We start from the raw sequence: 17,670 nt of genomic DNA, 5'->3' as shown, positions 1-17,670 counted from the left end.
AAGAAGCACTGCTCTGCAGCACCTGCTAGACTTGGCTGGAGCCCCCTTCAGCCACCCATGAAGCATCCAAGTTCCAGTTACCTTTTTTCTGATTCTCCTCCTCCCATCTCATTTTATTTCCTGATGAGTAGGGAATATTTTGAACATCATGCTTTTAACCTACTCTCTTTATACTCCTGGATTTAGTTATTAATTCTCTAATTAATAACTAAGCTCACACTAGAAAGCTCACACTAATCAAAAGCTATGGCTTTTAAGACAATTTGCCACAAGTGAGTTTTAAAATCAATAAGTTGACCACTCTGAGGAAAATGTGTATAGAAAGCTCTTCCTTCCAGGTGAATGGGGGATGCATGAACAATGGGAAAGCCCAAGCTAGCATCTCCAAATACTAGTGGCTACATAGTTTGTTTGTTTGTTTCCAAATGAGTCAATTTAAAGAAAAGTGGTAAGTAAGTGCTAATGGAGGGATATGCAGATAATTGAAGCTTGGAAAACTCTGGGTTAGGTTTCAGGCACACTAAGACTTTCTCCTGTGGGCTGCACCCCTCTTTACTTGTCCTGACTCAGTCTATCTCTCTAGATGGTAGAGGGAGAAACAAAGGTAATTAGTACACTCTTAGAGGGCAATATTAAAGAGATGGGAAGCTTAGAGGACAGTGTTTTTATGTTCAGAATGAGAAAGGCAGGGTCTTCAGGATTCTAGGAGCTCCCCCAAGGATTGGGACTGAATCGTGTTCATTTTTGCTTCTACAGAAACTGCTACAAAGTCTGGCTTATAGTAATGTTGGTAATTTTTATATTTCTTAAGTTATTTAGAGAACTGCTGAGTGTGGTCTGATTCTACCTAAAATGGGATGGCTTAAGAGGAATGAGAAGATCAAAAAGTGAAAGAAAATAAAACAAAGTAAAAATTAAAAAATAAAAATATACCTGTGTATAATCTCAACATGGCAGAAAGTAGGGAGGCCAAAATAAAATTGATGTGTTCAGGGAGCTCTCAGATGAGTTTGGTTTTTAAAAGCCTATATATAAAGGGGGAAATGAAAGGTATGTGGTCCAAGTTGAATATAAGAGGAACATTCACCTGCAAGGATAATGCCAAGAAGCCTGAAGAGTGATCTGAGGCTTCTGAATGATGCTAAGACATTCACTTGTTTTAAATATTTTATTATGGACAACATTGAACATATGGACAAGTAGTCAGACTAGTACAGTAACCTCTCACATTAATCATGTTCCAGCTACAATAATGATCATTTTACCAGGTATCAGCAAATTATGGCTGTAAGGCCAAATTCAGCCCATTTTCTGTTTTTATAAAGTTTTGTTGGAACACAGCCATACTTATTTCATTATATTTTGTCTGTAGCTTCTTGAACATTACAATGACAGAGTTGAGTAGTAGCAACAAAGACCTTGGCCCGCAGCCTATCTGGCCCTGTACAGTAATAATTTGCTGACCCCAATTTATTCCCCCATAACCAATAACCCTCATTCCCATCCACCTGCCAAACTCATTTGTATTATTTTGAAGTAAATAATAATCATGTCATTTGATTGGCAAATATTTCAATATGTATTACTAAATCATAAAGTCATTACCACTTCTAAAAAGAGATTTCACAATAATTTCTTATTATCATAAATAGCCAATTGTTGTTCAAATTTCCAGTTACCTCCAGGTCATAAATCTTTGTAGGTTTTTTGTTTTTATTTTTTACAGTTTGTTTGAAACAGGATCCAGATAAGTTCCACACATTGTGATCGGTAATGTTCCTGAACTCTCTTTTAATCTATAGGTTTTTCCTGCATTTCTCATTCTCTTCCTTTTTTTTGTTCCTTGCAATTAATTTTTTTGAAAAGAAACCAGGTTGTCCTGCAGAGTTTCCCACAGTCTGGATTCTGCTGACTATATTAGTGTTTACCTGGTTCCAATGTCCCTTGTATGTACTGTAAATTGGTAATTAAGTTTAGAGGATTTTAAAGAGAGTTTGAAGCACTTCAAAGGAGCAAGACCATAGCTGCTGCTTATGGAAGCTAATGTGAACACAGGATTATTCATTTCCATTTTGCTCCTTTTATCATCAATCTAAGAAGGATTTTTTTTTTTTTAAAGCACAAGTAATTAAAACCCAAAATAGTTGATAAGGGAATAAATGATAGATTGTATTGTAGGAAGCGTTGAGTCTTCAAATATGAGCCCTATAGATATGTAGAAAACGTAACCCTCTAATTCTCTTTATTTTTTTCTAATCAAGAGCAGTCCTAATTAGAAGTCCTCATGCCACCAGGTGGTAGAAATTTAATCAGTCAGCTAAATGTTCTCCCCATCTGCTCAGCCTGATAAACTAACCCCATTTCAAATCTCGCCTCCCGAGTGAAGTCTCCCAGGCCAGGTCAGACCGTCACCTCATGCTCACTCCGCTTCAGTACCATTTGCTTTCTTACTGTTCCAGAACAAAGCAACTTTGTGCTACCTCACATGTTATTCTTTGTGAAGAGAACGCTCTTCTTTTCAGGTCTTAACAGGCCTCACTTTCTCATGTCAGCAGGGACTCTGCTCAAAGGCACCTCCTCAGAGAGGGTGTTTCTGGTCCCATGAAAAAGGGCACCACACCAACACTTTCATTTCTTCACAGCACTTACCACTGTCAGAAGTTACAGCATGTATTTATTTGTTTACTTGTATGCTCTGTGTCTCACATGAGAACATAAACTCCATGAAAGCAAGAACTTTGTCTCTTTCACATGGTATCTCTACAGTGTAGAACTGTGCTTGGCATGTAGTTGATGCTGGCAAATATTTGTTGAATGAATGAATAATCTCAAACTGATCTTGCATCTTCCAAACTTTCTTCTGTATTAACTATTTTCATCTCATTTTGGTTCTGAATTCTATTCTCTTGTATTGGGTTTCATGATTCTTCTCCTTAATAAAATTACCAGCGATTGGAGCATAAGGTCTGGGTTTTACAGTTCCTTACCACTTCCCATAATGGCTGGCACACATTGGGGAACATAGTAGTGATTAGTAAATACTTTTTTAATTGTAGTGAGATGATTTGGTTTTGCTTATTCTTTGTAATGAAGCTTAAAACATCACACATAGATTTGTTAATCCTTCATATAAATCATTTGAATATCAAGTACATTTTAAATTCAGGCTTTTTGTAATTGAGAGAAGGCTAAAGGCAAATGGAGACAGGGGATGTACAAAAGGGGCCAGGTCTACCCATTTTTCAGGTAGTAATGGGTGAGGTGGTCCTTTCCAAAATGTTTGTTCGGGGCCCCCATTTTTAAACGTGGCCCAATGTCAGGATGACCATGTAGTCCTCTGACAGCTGATTGTCTCCCCAGAGGAGCATCTGGATGCTAAAGACATCCTTGTTACTAGATTCAATTAACTCACCACATTCATCTATTAAAATCAATACAATTTCAAAATGAGATCCTAAAGTAACTACTAAGAGATCCTCTTTAACAAAAAAATAAAAAAGTCGTTATCAATTGTCCTATCTTAGAATGATATTTATCTTTTGACTTTGTTATGTCCTCTTAGAAGCTGAAAATATAATTTCTCTCTCCTCTGGATTCTTTTTCTATTTAGTAAACTTTGATTATTATTATTTTTTTTTGTTCTCTCTATATTCTTAATGCAGCTTGTTTAATATGACACATTTAACAACTTCATTTCATAAAGGCCTTTATTAGGCCAGGATATCTCTCTGTATAGCCTCTGTGATTAAAGTCAGCTCGATTCTGGGAAAATTGTTTTTAATTAGTGCTGGCTCTGAAATGGTCAGAGGAACACCAATATCTGGTACTTAGGTATTGCACAGACCTTGTCACTATTAGTCTGAATAAATAATCTCTTAGATTTTCTGAGTGGGACCTATGAGGATATATTTATTCAACTAAAGAGAAGCTAAAGGTTACTGATTTGGAGAGTGTCCTCATTCGCTTCTTGGGATTATCCTTTCAGCCATTAGGGATAGCAACACAGAGCATACCATAGGTACTCAACAAATTATCATAAACTGATGAGTGATATCCACTGAAGTGAATTTGTTTCTCTGGAGGTACTCTCCATAGCCCTGTGTGGGAGGACTCTCACTCTATATTCTATTCCTAGTTCTGCTATTTTTCTACTACTATGATCCTCAGTTTCTTTGTCTAAACCGCCCCCCCCCCCAATCCCTACACATCTATCTCATGGGATTATTGAGAGAACAAAATGGAAACACATATGTGAACATGTTTTGCAAACTACTAGGTACTACATAGGGCTTATAAATACAGTAAAGCAGCAACTCAGCCTCAGAGTGGTCAGAAAACATTGTCCCTGATCTATATACAAACTTTGGGGTGTCCATAGTCCCCTAGAATACAGTACCTTTTCAATCTAAGACGCCTTGGGGAGCTGATGCCTGAGGCTCTAGTCTTCAGGGCCTAGGTTGGGCCTACAGATGCCCTTAACCTGGAAGGGCTCCCATTTTGTTTCAACTTAGGAGAAATTGTGGTGATAAACAGGTTATTTCCAGGGCCACCTTAATGTCCCCATTTCCTTTTCACACTCTCATGGTCTCTATCACTTACTTTATCTGTTTCAACACTTAGACATACACACCCCTAACAAAAAAATCATAACTTTTTTTTTTTTTAACACCTCCTGTACCAGTCAAGATGAGCTAAATTTGTCTATAAGAGCAAATAGTCCGTGAATCTCAGTGGAATAACCACTTGTTCACTACCATACTGTTATTTCTCACTCACTGAACCTGGACAGTGCAGATTAATAGGAGTGCTCAGCTTATTCTAGTCTCTCATAGACCCAGGTGACAAAGGTGCCATCTCAATCAATATTTTCATTATAAGAAAGGCAGAGCAGCTATTCCCATAAGTGGTCTGAGGTGACCTCTGAAAATGGTTTACTATTCACTTGACGCAGAAAAACCCACAAAATCATGCAGATCAAGAGGTTCATATCTTTATGTTGACTTTAAAAACACTCGTGAAACCGCCTAGACCATCAAGGGTATGCATATCTGAAAAGCCACCAAGTATCAGAAGGATGTCACCTTACAGAAGCAATGTGTGCCATTCCATTGTTCCATTGTTCCAATTGTTAGAGTGGTGCCCAGGCCAAATAGTGGGGCTGGATGCAGGGTCAGTGGCTGAAAAAGAGTGCTGAATTTTTGCTGCACATGCTTAAAAATGCAGTAATGCTGATGTTTAGATGTAGATTCTCTGGTCCTTGAGCACATCCAGGTGAACATAGCTCCCAAGATGCCTCACAGAATTTACAGAGCTCACGGGTGGATTAACCCTACCTGAGCTCTCCCTGCCACGCTGATTCTCACTGAGAAAGAGCTGATTGTTCCTAAACCAGAAGAGGAGGTTGCACAGAAGAAAAAGATATCCTGGAAGAAACTGAAGAAACAAAAACTTATGGCCTGGGAGTAAATTTAGCATCAAATAAGTGCTTATAAAAGTAAAAAAAGAAAAGAAAAAGAAAGAAAGAAAGAAAAAAAATAAAAGAAGAGAAAGAGAAAAGAAAGAAAAGAAAAAGAAAGAAAGAAAGGCAGAGCAAAGAGAACAAGGCAAACTACATGCCATGTTGTAAAGCTTCTACCCAGAATGACACATTGTACTTCCACTCATGTTACATTGGCCAAAGCAAGTCCTAACTTTAATCTTCTCTGGGCCAATAGTGGAAATAGGGATGAGAAAGAAACGGGAACAAATTACCACCTGGACAAATCCCATATGAAGATTTTTAGATGGGTATACCCTTGATAAGAAGCCTTAAAAATGTTGCTGAGGTACAGATTTACTAATTGTTTCTGCAGTAGCTGGGTCATGTCTCTGGTAGCGCCCACCGTTTGAGATTGATATTAATCTGTTTAATCTGTTTAAGTCTGTTTCATCTGCTGGGCTCTGAGCTCCTAAGAATCCTCTGTCTTATGCACCCTTTATCCAAACCAAGCGGTTATTCACACAGGGCAGTTATAATAAAAATGTCGGTTTGTGCACATGGTTCGGGAAGTCCACGGGCCCAGGAAGATTTGTACTGCATTTGTAGAGTAAATTTTTAAAAATTTACATATGAAATATCTTTGAAATCTGTAGTAAATTCATATCAAGTCTGCATATGAGTAAGAGCAATATCTCCAACTTATTAAGGAAACGTACTCAGAAGGTCAAACCCTAAATCGAAGGACATACAGATTAAATAACCCCCCAGATGAACTTCAGCTGCGAGAGTAGGCAGGCGCGTCAGAAGCCTTTTGAACTCTTTGGGCCACCGTCGCCGAAACCTCGTCGCTTCCTCTATTTATGCGCCTGCGCGCTGCTGGAGCGTCATCCATTTCTCCATCTGGAAGGACGTTGGTATTAAGGTGAGTCGTATTTCTTTGCGTCCCTCGTTCGGGTTCCCGTAACTGTCGCCTCCCGCTGGCTGCTCTTTTTGCTTGGATTTGAGCCGTGACTCAGCAGCTCTACGGTGGGGAGCTTCGGACTTCGCGGCCTTGTCGACCCCTGCACGACCTGCCGCGGCCTCAGGAGAGTGGCGGGGGTCCCGCGGGGGCCGGTGGGCTGCGGAGGCCTTGAGAAACCAGCCGGGTTTTGAAGGCGGCTGGACCGGTCTCGTGCCCGCTGTGTTGTTTTTTTCCCTAGTCAGTGTGACCTTGGCTAGGTCATTTGATCTGGCTGGTCCCAGTGTTTCCACTTGTAAAACGGAGTGGGCTCATTTAGCTGTCATTTGGCGTGTCAGCGTTGGGGATTCAGCCATAACGCTGGCGCTCGGTCGGTGTTCTCCCGTATCTTTTGTGAAGGATCATAGTGCCTGTGGCAGGAAGGCGAGGCCGCACTTCCTACAGCCTCCCTCCCGCACCTGGTCTTTCCACCAGCTCACCGGCCGCGTTACGGGAGGGAGGTCTGCGGGGACCGCCCGCGCGCTGCAGCCTTGGGGCCGAGCTTCTCTGTGATCTCGAGGACCGGCTGGTTCCCATCCGAGTTTCAGTCACTTCGTGTGCCCCGGCTTTCTCATCAATAAAGTGAGAATAATTTGTTTCACATGGTTGTTTCGAAGATTGAGTGAGTTAATAGTAAGTTTCTAAAAGAGTTAATGCTATAAATGCGCGTCTAGAGCCATTGCTTACCGTTCCAGTAGTTAGTAGAGATTTTTGTTTGTAGTTTTTGCTTCACCATATATTCTGTGCCCCAGGTATCTTTATTTGTTTAGGGTTGTCGTTCAGCACTTGAGAGGGGAAGGAAAAAGGTGAAGTAGATGTGGGAGTTCAGAACAGGTCACCACAGAACGTGCTGCTGTGGTATGCGGATTGTTTTGAGCTAAGGGCGATTTTAGCTTCAGGCTCAAGAGAAACTTCAGCACTTCCCTTTACCTAGAAGAACTCGAATTAGGGGCCTTGCCTATAACAAGAGATTATTAGCAGTAATTTTTTTGACCCATCTTTATGGCAAGACAAACTTATTTACTAAACATGTTTAGTTATTTGGCTGTGACCCTTCGAAGACCCCAAGGTACATTTACCTCATCCCTAGCTCAATGTCTTGTATACCTAGATTCCCTTTCCTATCTCTGAATCTCTGCTGCATGTGGGGGTCTCTGACTCTCATTTATGTGGGGTTCCCATACATATGTATTAGATTTGTTTCTTGCAAATCTTGTTTCATGTCTATTTTATTATTAGGCCTGCCAAAAGAACCTTGATGAAGGAAAGTTTGTTCCTCCACACAAGGCTAAACCATTAAACATCTTAGGTTTTGTGGGAGAAGTCAGTCCACTATCTATCCTTCCTGTGCCTCCTTAGGTACTAACATGCATTATGCATAAGAATTCTTTAGATGTTCTAATAATTTCTTTTTAATTTTATCCACCAGGGAAAATACAACTACCATGACTTCCAGTGCTTTGACGAAACCTCAGATGCGTGGCCTTCTGGCCAAGCGTCTGCGATTTCACATTATTGGAGCAGTCATTATATCTCTGGGGGTTGCAACTTTCTATAAGGTATGCTTGACTTTTACTTTGTGCTTATAGTCTAAAAATACAGTTCTAATTTAAATTTAGAACTATTTTTTTATAAGTAACGTATAGCCTTAAAGATTAATGCGCTCATTCCTGACTCTTCCTCCACTCACCTCATGTGATGGGAAAGTACCTCGTTCACCGGATAGCTTGTCCTCCATCTTTAAATCAACCTGTATTACTTTGCTAGGGCTGCTATCACAAAGTACCACAAACTGAGTAGCTTAAACAAAATTTATTTTCTGCTCTGGAGGCTAGAAATCCAAGAACAAGATGGCTGCAGGCTTGATTTCTTCTGATTTCTCCTTGGTTTGTAGATGGCTGTCTTTGTCTTCACAGGGTCTTCTGTATTAGCATATCTGAATTTTATAAGGATGCTAGTCATATTGGATTAGCACCCACCCTAAAGACCTCAGTTTAATGACTTCCTTAAAGATCTTATCTCCAAACATGAATTCTGGGAGACACAATTCAGCTCATAACACCGGCTATAATTGTTTTATTTAAGCAGTGCGATAAGGCAGTAGTTCTGTTTGGCACTGTTAAAAACAAAATTCGCCTGATTAAATTTGAAGATCTAATTGGCTTTATTAAGCAATTTATGAATTAGGTAGCTTCCCATTTAGCCACTAGAAGGGATCTCCCAGCTTTGTATAATTTGGAAGGTTTTTCTAGAAAATAAGGGGCAAGGAAGCTATTAAGAAAAGAAGGGATTATTTTTAGATCAGGACTTCTTTTGTGGGAAGGGAATGCAAGATCTTTTTATCTTGCATATTGCTTCTTTTTATGAGAGGGTGGAGGATGGAGAGGGCCCTTGTGACAGATTACCTGACTTGGGTGCTTGACCGAAAAATTCCAGGCTGGATGATTAAGATGATTAAGATGTTTCTTGTAGAGGTTGAAACAATTAGGTCAGGTATTAAACCTAGGTTTGATGTCATGATTTTTTCTTTGTTTCTGTATCAATGTCTCCACCCTTTGTTTTATTAAATATGGAGTTAAGTTAAAGGTAAACACAAACATTCTGATTTATGTTGTCTTTACATAGTAAATTTCTAATAATCTGGAAAATAAGCCCTAATGGAATATGCTGCTTTTTAGTTTGCTGTGGCTGAACCAAGGAAGAAGGCATATGCAGATTTCTACAGAAATTATGATTCTATGAAAGATTTTGAGGAGATGAGGAAGGCTGGTATCTTTCAGAGTGCAAAGTGATTTCAGAATATAAAGGTAATGTTATTTGAAGTTACTGTTTAATTGTGGTAAAATACACATAAAATTTACCATTTTCACTATTTTTAAATGTATAGTTCAGTATTATTAAGTACAGTCACATTGTTATACAACCAATTTCCAAAACTCTTCATCTTGCAGAACTGAAACTATACCCATTAAACAACTCCCTTCCCTCCCAATCCTGGCAAGCACCATCCTACATCATATTTATCTGTGTGATTGGCTTATTTCACTTACTGTAACATCCTCAAGGTTCATCTTGTTACAGCATGTGTTAGAATTGAGTAAATTCCAGAAGTGGAGTTGCTGGATCATATGGTAGTCCTATTTATAATTTTCAACGATCCACCATATTATTTTACACAGTGGCTGCACCATTTTACACTCTACTGATGCAGGACAGGGCAAATTTCCCTGAGGTGGTGGGGGGAGACCAAGCCCTACACGGAGAGAAGAGGCCCTTTGGCAGAGAGTGTAGAAAGAATTCAACACATGCGCCAAAGTGAGTCAGCGAAAGTTTATTAGAGAAGGGGTAACACTTCAGAGAGTGTGGTCTCCTCTCAGAGGCAGAGAGTGAGGGACAGTGGGAGGGATCCTGAGTGTTCAGGGTATTCAGTTTATATGTCATTCTTTAGTTCCCATTTCCTTTGATATGGACATACAGTGAAGAAGGGGAAGTATTTGGGAGGGGATGGTAAGAATATGTAGAGTGAAAGGCCTGCTTGGCAGTTCCTAGCCTTTAATTCATAGGTTCCCTCATAGTTTTAGCCATAGGTAATGACTCTTGGTCTTGGTTCCGGTTTCCGCTTCACAGATGTGGAGAATGGGTTGTTAGCAACCACAGCAGAAATCTTTCTTTGTTCTGCACATGTCTTCCTGGCCTGGCTGCAAGGTTGATCAGCACACTGCGGTCTCTGATTGTGGCTTGATTAACATTTTCATTCTCTTGCCTCCTCCCTACACTACTACCAACATACAGATTCTCCATATCCTTGCTAACACTAGTGTTTCCGGTGGTTTTTTTTTTTTTTTTTGATAGTCCTCATCCGAATGGATGTGAGGTGATATTTCATGGTGGTTTTCATTTATAGTTTCATAATGGTTAATGATGTTGAGCATTTTTTTCTCATGCTTGACCATTTGTATATGTTTTTTGGAGAAATGTCTGTTCAAATCCTTTGCCTATTTTTAATCTAATTGGGTTTTTTGTCGTTGTTGAGTTGTAGTTCTTTAAACCAGGAGTCTCCAACTGCGGACCAGTGCAGGTCTGTGGCCTGTTAGGAACTGGGCCGTACATCAGGTGAGCGGTGGGTGAGCAAAGCTTCATCTGTATTTGCAGCCGCTCCCCAGCGCCAGCATCACAGCTTTAGCTCCACCTCAGATCATCAGGCATTAGACTCTCATAGGAGAACCTGTCCCTGGTGCCAAAAGGTTGGGGACCACTGCTTTAAACCCTGTATAATTTGCAAATATTTTCTCCCATTCTGTAGATTGACTTCAGTCTATTGATTGTGTCTGATGAACAGACATTTAAATTTTGATGGAGTCTAATTTATGTAATATTTTTGTTGCCTGTGCTTTTGGTGTCATCTAGGAAATCATTGCCAAATCCAATGTCATAAAGCTTCTCTTGTTCTCTTCTAAGAGGTTTTAGTTTTAAAAATTAAATTTAAATTTAAAAGTGTTCTTTTCAGTTTTTTTTGGAAGAGCTTGAGGAAGATTGGTATTCTTTAAATGTTTAGTGTAATTCACCTGTGAAGCCTTTGTTGGGAGGTTTTTGATTACTGATTCAATTTCCTTACCAGTTTATGGATCTGTCATGGTCTGTCCTGCAGAATGTTCCATAAGCAGTTGAGAGTATTGTGTTTTCTGTTTTCATTGCTTAGAATGTTTTGTAACTGTTATGTCCAATTTGTAGTAATGTTGTTCAAGTCTTCTTTTTATTTACGTAGTGAGATGATCATAACAAGTAGACGATGCAGTTAGAAACATCTGAACGTGAAAACAAATATATTACAAGAAATTCTATATAGTATTAGAAATTGATACAATAAATAGTTGTCATTTTATTCTATGCCAATACTACTGTCATTTAAAGCTTAAATACTAGTTTTAAGTATCCCCTATAAAATAACTTTTATTGAAATACTGGAAAAGAATTTTTCTAAAAACAAGATTGGTACGTTAAAAGTAGATTTTCCATGTCCTTGTTACAATATCCACTATAATTGAATGCTGTCTTAATTGTCCCTAAGATCTGCATTATTCAGTTAGTGTTAAAATTTTTAAAATAATTATCACAGGTTAAAGTACTTGTAAAAAACAGCATTTCAACATTATTATGAAGAATGCCCCTCTAAGGTAGAGGAGAATAATCGTAATGATATTGTATGGACTTGCTGCCGTGTGAGCCTTATTTTAAATGGAAGTTGGAGGTTAAGGAGAAAACTGCTGGAAAGGCATCCAGAAAGCTGTTCTTTTCAGGCTGTGGCTGCTCTTTCTGCTCTTCAGCTTGAAGACATGTCCCTGAGGGCGTAAAGGATGACTTTGTAGTGGAAAATGTATTGATCCTCCTCTGAACCATTCCATGTCTTTATAGTCTCATGTCAAATTCAGGATCTTGACCGATTAACCCTAGAACCACATCTATGCATCTGTTACTGGAGAACTATATTTTAACATGGCTTTGCATTATTGTCTCATATATTTTAATTTCAACTTGTAGAACTCTCATTGCAGACCTAGTAGTAATGAGTTCCTAATCCTTTAACTTTTATTTATCTGAGAATGTCTTTAATTTCTTCCTTTTCGAAGGACTCTTGCTAGATACAGTATTCTCTTTTGACAGTGTTTTTTTTTTTTTTGAGCACTTTAAATATATTCGACAACCTTCTGACCTGCAAGGTTTGTACTGAGAAATCCACTGACAGTCTTACAGAGGCTGTCTCTTGTAGGTTGTGAAAGTTTTCTCTCTTGCTGTTTTCAAGATTCATGTCTTTGGTTTTTGTCAGTTTGACTACAGTGTGTCTTGGTGGGGTCTTTTTGGGTTCATCCTACTTTCAAGTAACTTCTTGTATTTGTATATCCATTTCTTCAAATTTGGGCAGTTTTTGGCCATTTTAAAAAATAAATTTAAGTCCTTTAAGCTCTCATTTACTTTTTTTCTTTTTGCTTCTCTGATTCAATTCAGAAAACTGTTTTCAGATTTGCCTGTGTGTGAGTCTGTTGTTGAAACCCTCTAATGAGTTTTTCAATTCAGTTACTGTATTTTCTGTAGAATTTGTATGTTTAAAACAATTCCTTTGTTGATATTCTCAATTTGTTCATGTAGTTTTCTTGATTTTGTTTAGTTGTCTTGACTTCTTTCGCTGGAGCATATTTAAGACAGTTGTTTTAAAGTCTTTATCATGTTAAATAGCCACCTCTCCCACTGTGTGCATTGTGCGTGGACTGGCTTCATGCAGGGGAAGATCTTCACTAAACAGCCTGGCACTAAAGCTCGGGTTGTTTCTGACTTTTTCTGGGGCTATGTCTTCCTTGAGCCTTTGCAGGCATTTTTGTTGCAGTTATATACTCAGTTGCTTTTAAGAATTCTTAAGATTCTCACACTGGCTTTCTCTAGTATCCTTAGCTCTTTTTCTGTTCTGCCCATAACCTATTGCTCATTGGTGCCCTTGAGTCTTCAGCTGCTTTGCAGCTCTCTGGTGTTGTGGGACCCATCACTGCTTTCAGCAGTTTGCAGTCTGCTATCTAAACTGTTACCAGTCCCATCAGTGTTCTGAGATTGGCAAGATAGAAAAGTCCCTCAAGCCAGAAAGTTGCAAGCAGGGCTCACTTCCTTCTGTCCTGAGGGGAGGAACCAGGAATTGGTTAGGTCCCTCCTGACCAGCTGTTGCACTTATAAGGGGTGGGGCAAAGGTGAGAAAAAAATCTCAGTTTCGCTTTTTCTTGTTTAGATGTTTGTTTGCTGCAGATTCTTAACTGATTTCTAGAGTTCTCACACACACTTTGGTGCATATGTTTTTCTTTTTCTGTGGGGGAATGGGAGTCTGGTGCTTTTTAGTGCACCACCTTGCAGGCATACGAAGTTACTTATGTTAAAAATCATTTCACATATTATTAATTGGTAGATTGGCATTAGGAAAAAATCACATTTTTAGAACTGCTTTAAAAAGTTATTGACACCTTTTGTTAATTGGGTGTCCATAAGTGACTTGATGGCTTCCCATAGATTCTGGTTTGGTCTGTCATGTCTACAAAGTCCTTATGCCTCTGGATTGTGCGAATTAAGATTTTATGTCTAGAAAAGGACGGATGAAGGGATTGTGTGCTGATGAAAGGTCGTCCACTGAATTTATGTGAAAACATGTATCAAGTACCGGATGAACGTTCATGTATTTAACTTTATGCAGGTCAACAAAAAAGATAGAACAGTGTAACAGAGTTAGGTGATCTCCACCACCCCAGTGTGAGTTTGATGTGATAAGGGGAATGAGAATCTGCTTTTCAGGCAGACTACCCAAGTGAGCATTCCACATGCCACATGTATATATCTTCCCCAAGATTGGGGGTAGGGGTTTGGGGAGACCTGCATTGGATTTAGATTGGTTTTCTGAAAGATTCAAGGATGATTTTGATTAAGTTACTTGCCTGATATTAGATTCAATTCTGTAATATTCCATTTGTATAGTTTATCTTAATATATGAAATGCAGATAGATGCATGCAGTAATTAGCCATAAAATTACTTAGAACTTTATTTCCAGTGGTTGGAAAATTGATAAGGAATTGTGCCTTTTTCATACTACCGTTAGGTCCATTAGAAATGATATTCACAAAGTAACATGAAGAGATTATAATAGAAAACTAAGAATTTTAAGTATGATCTGTTAAATTGCACATTAAAAAAAGACTGAAGGTAAAAAGATCAAGAAAATATTACTGGTTCTGTGTGGAATCTTAATCTTAACATTGGTGTTTTCTTACACCTTTGAACTTTTCAAATTTTCCACAATGGGTGTACGTCACGATCAGATGTTAACAGGATGATTAACCTTTTTTATAAGAAGTTGGTTGTGTTTAAAAACCAATAAGAAAAATGGATTTGGAGACAAAGACATTGTTTAGAGCAGATGGGCTGTTCGATTTTTACCTTTTTTATAAGAAGTTGGTTGTGTTTAAAAACCAATAAGAAAAATGGATTTGGAGACAAAGAAATTGTTTAGAGCAGATGGGCTGCCACTTTTAAAACAGTATGTGGGTATGAGGAAGGAAAGGAGAGGGGTAGACTTAAGAGATAATTAAAAAGCAGAATTTGGTAAATGAAAACAATAAACCAGTGTAAGGTGTGGTAATGCCATAAATGGAAAAGAGGCTGGTCAGGGAGCTTGGTGGAGGATGGACCTGGAGCCCAGGCAGCCTGAACTGGGCTTCTGGGTGAAACATGAGTGAGCAAAGTGTGGGCTCCACTAGTAGGAATAGACCTCAGGTGATCTCAAGGGTGGTGAGATATTGAGAATGCTTATCATTAACTTAGCCATTGTGTTTTTCTCCACAGAATTTGAGTTGACTTCCATGAAAATTTTGTCACTGACCTGTGTTCCTGAAATATGAAGCATGAATATTTGGGCTAAGAAATAGTTTCTCTTGATAAATAAACAGTTAACAAATACTGTGGACAATAAGTCTTTGCTTATTTATTTTTACCGATATATCTGGGCAGTTGCATCAGAATTGGTTAGGGGTTTTAATGGATTGTGAGTCTTAGGTAACTTGATTTCAGTATTAAAAAATATCATTATTTTAGGACATTTTTGATTGCTCTTATATTTTGTCCATTTCCTAGATACTGCTCAGCATAGTTTCTTGGTCCTGGGCCATCAGTTTAGGGGGCCTACATGAGCCCACCATGACTACTACACCGTGGGCTCTCAGAAGAGACAGAGATCGCTGTCCAATAAAATGTGTCCTGGGGTCTTAGCGTCACCGTTTGGTAGCCTTGCTGGATCGACCACCAGACAGACGTAATAGATAACTGAAATTAAGGGTTCTTTATTCAGTAATACTTTATTAAAGAGCTAACAATATAGGATATACGTGCAATTTGGAATATGTATCTAGCCGAGTTAAGTGGCATTTGAGTCGTGTCTGCTAATGGCTGTGCTAACTTTTAGATCTTAGGACCTTTCTCCCTTTGTTATTTTGTTGTGATCAAAGTGATACCGCAGAGAGCTTTAAACATCGTTTATTTTTCCAAAGCAAATTTAATCACCAATTGTCATAACAAAAGTTTCATCCTTTTTAACTTAGTTCTTAAGTCCTAATGTGAGCTAATTTAAATCCTGTTATCAGTGAAAATTTGCATTTAATAAAAACCCCTGGTAACAATACACATTTAGGTGTGGTCAGGAATTGAAAGATTCCTTTTATTTTAAACAATTTTATATAATAATTCTTAGTAAGCACAGTTACCATAAAAGATATAAATACATATTTATTTACATTCTTAAAATAGTTACTCTTGAGGCTGACAACTCACTTTCCTAAATGAGTATGATAACTTACTAATGGAGGAACCATTTTTCCATATTCAGTCTGCACTGTCCATTAGCAGTGTTGCTTTCAGAAATAATTAATGTGACTTCTTATGCCCAATAACCTGAGACTTCAATTAAAGATCAGTGGGCATGTGAAATTGAATTTTCTTAGTGTCTCACAATTGTAGGTAACAGGTTGCAGGCCCAAGTTTGGATGTAACCAGTGTTTTAATTGGAGTCTTGAGATATTTACTGAATATTAAACATGATATCTAGTGACTTAGGATCTTGAGCCAAACGTGTCATTAAATGCAAAATAATAGTATTAGAAACCAGGATTTTTTTTTTTTTTTATAACGCCTACAGCATCAGGTCTTCCTAGGTGGTCTCCCATCCAAGTACTAACCAGGCCCGACCCTGCTTAGCTTCCAAGATCGACGGGATCGGGTGTGTTCAGGGTGGCATGGCTGTAGACCAGGAATATCCTTATACTTGAGCAAGTCAATTCAAAATAAACAATTTGGTCTGGTTCATTGAGGTTAATTTTGAGGTTCTTGACTCTTACCCAGTGCAGCAGGGCAGCATGAACCCGGTATACCCCTTCCACAGGGCATGTCAAAGGTGGTATGTTTTATGAAAGTAAAACTCAATGAGCATTTTGAGTCTTCATCAGTTGACACAAAAGATGTACTCTAAGCTTGACTTAGTAAAACAAACTAGAAAAAAATGTTCCGAAATGTATGGATAGTCATCAGAATGGTAAATTTCGTAAACTGTAGACTTTAAAGTAGAAACACACACATGAGCTTTCACTTAAATAGCATCACATATAAGAAATTTAACAAGTTAATAAACTCCTAAACATGTAATTTCATTTAAAGACACCCTTTGCAGATGAGGGCATTAGGCAAAGAACAGTCTCAGCCTAAAATGAGATATAACTCGGGATGAAGTTTTAATGTTTTCCCTGCTATTCTATTCTTAAGGCCTGACCACATTTTACGTTAGAGTTGAGAATTAACAGGTCCTAATTACAATCAAAATTTTAGCAAATAAAAGCAAAAAGGAATGCATTTTCTATGGTAAGAGTACAACATACAGGATTCTGTTAATCATTGTCTCCAAATGGGAAAGGAAGAATTTTTTATCCATTAGTGTCAAGTTTTAGAAGGAAGAATCTGAATTTTAGAAGAGGCTAGAAAATTACCTATTAACTACGGAAAAGTGTTGATCTTGGAGCCAATATCAGATGTTAGAGCTAGTTAGGTTTCTTTTTCAAAAATAAATTGCACAAGCAGGAATGGACACCAGAGGAGGGGCCTCAGGGGAACCCTTTCCTCAGGGCTTTATTTTTCACCATGGTAAATTTACTAATGAAGACTTGAGCAAAATGCGGATCAACCATATAATGGTATGTTTTCACAGTGGAGGGGAGAGGTTCCACAGCTACCACAGGGCATGGTGTCTGCATGGAAGAGCAGCTGGGGGACAGGTGACAAGATGTCTTTGTGACATAGTCCACAAGTCTGCTGTACTGTTGCTCTGATAGTCTCTCTCGGACTCCGTCCACCTGGGATCCAAAAATAAAAGATGCTTTAGTTGTTAAACTCATAAGGAGACTACCACAACAAAACTACTCCTTTTCTTCTGCCTTGATACATTTGATATATTTTTAGGTTACCTAATAAAGCCATTTAATCCAAAACCGTTTCCCTTTTCTTCTTGCAATAACTCTAATTTCAGCAGTATAACAAAAAGCTACACAAGAACATAAGGACAACCTCCTTTGAATAAGCATTTGGTGGTATGTAAAACTCCCATGTTTAAAGTTGATTTGGTAACATTT

General features: G+C 38.5%; 1 protein-coding gene and 1 non-coding gene across 4 annotated transcripts; one reads left to right on the top strand and one right to left on the bottom strand.

Moving 5' to 3' along the window:
* The first annotated feature begins 6,247 nt into the window (after positions 1 to 6,247).
* LOC105302898 (cytochrome c oxidase subunit 6C) lies at positions 6,248 to 14,966 on the top strand. Of its 3 annotated transcripts, none has more exons than XM_011376174.2 (4): positions 6,248 to 6,401; positions 7,906 to 8,035; positions 9,155 to 9,283; positions 14,846 to 14,966. In XM_011376174.2, the coding sequence occupies exons 1-3, from the start codon at positions 6,340 to 6,342 to the stop codon at positions 9,266 to 9,268; spliced, it is 306 nt and encodes a 101-aa protein (XP_011374476.1). In that variant the 5' UTR covers positions 6,248 to 6,339; the 3' UTR covers positions 9,269 to 9,283; positions 14,846 to 14,966. The 3 variants fall into 3 exon arrangements, with proteins under 3 accessions (XP_011374476.1, XP_011374477.1, XP_011374478.1); XM_011376175.2 differs by lacking the exon at positions 6,248 to 6,401 and adding an exon at positions 6,419 to 6,505; XM_011376176.2 differs by lacking the exon at positions 6,248 to 6,401 and adding an exon at positions 7,085 to 7,109.
* Positions 14,967 to 16,181: 1,215 nt separating this feature from the next.
* Positions 16,182 to 16,299, bottom strand: LOC111729894. Its single transcript, XR_002776444.1, has one exon. It is a non-coding gene; the product is annotated as a 5S ribosomal RNA (ribosomal RNA).
* Positions 16,300 to 17,670: the final 1,371 nt, after the last annotated feature.

Source organism: Pteropus vampyrus, unplaced genomic scaffold (assembly GCF_000151845.1).
Source record: "Pteropus vampyrus isolate Shadow unplaced genomic scaffold, Pvam_2.0 Scaffold287, whole genome shotgun sequence".
Taxonomy (NCBI): domain Eukaryota; kingdom Metazoa; phylum Chordata; class Mammalia; order Chiroptera; family Pteropodidae; genus Pteropus; species Pteropus vampyrus.
This window is presented reverse-complemented; position numbering and strand designations above follow the sequence as displayed.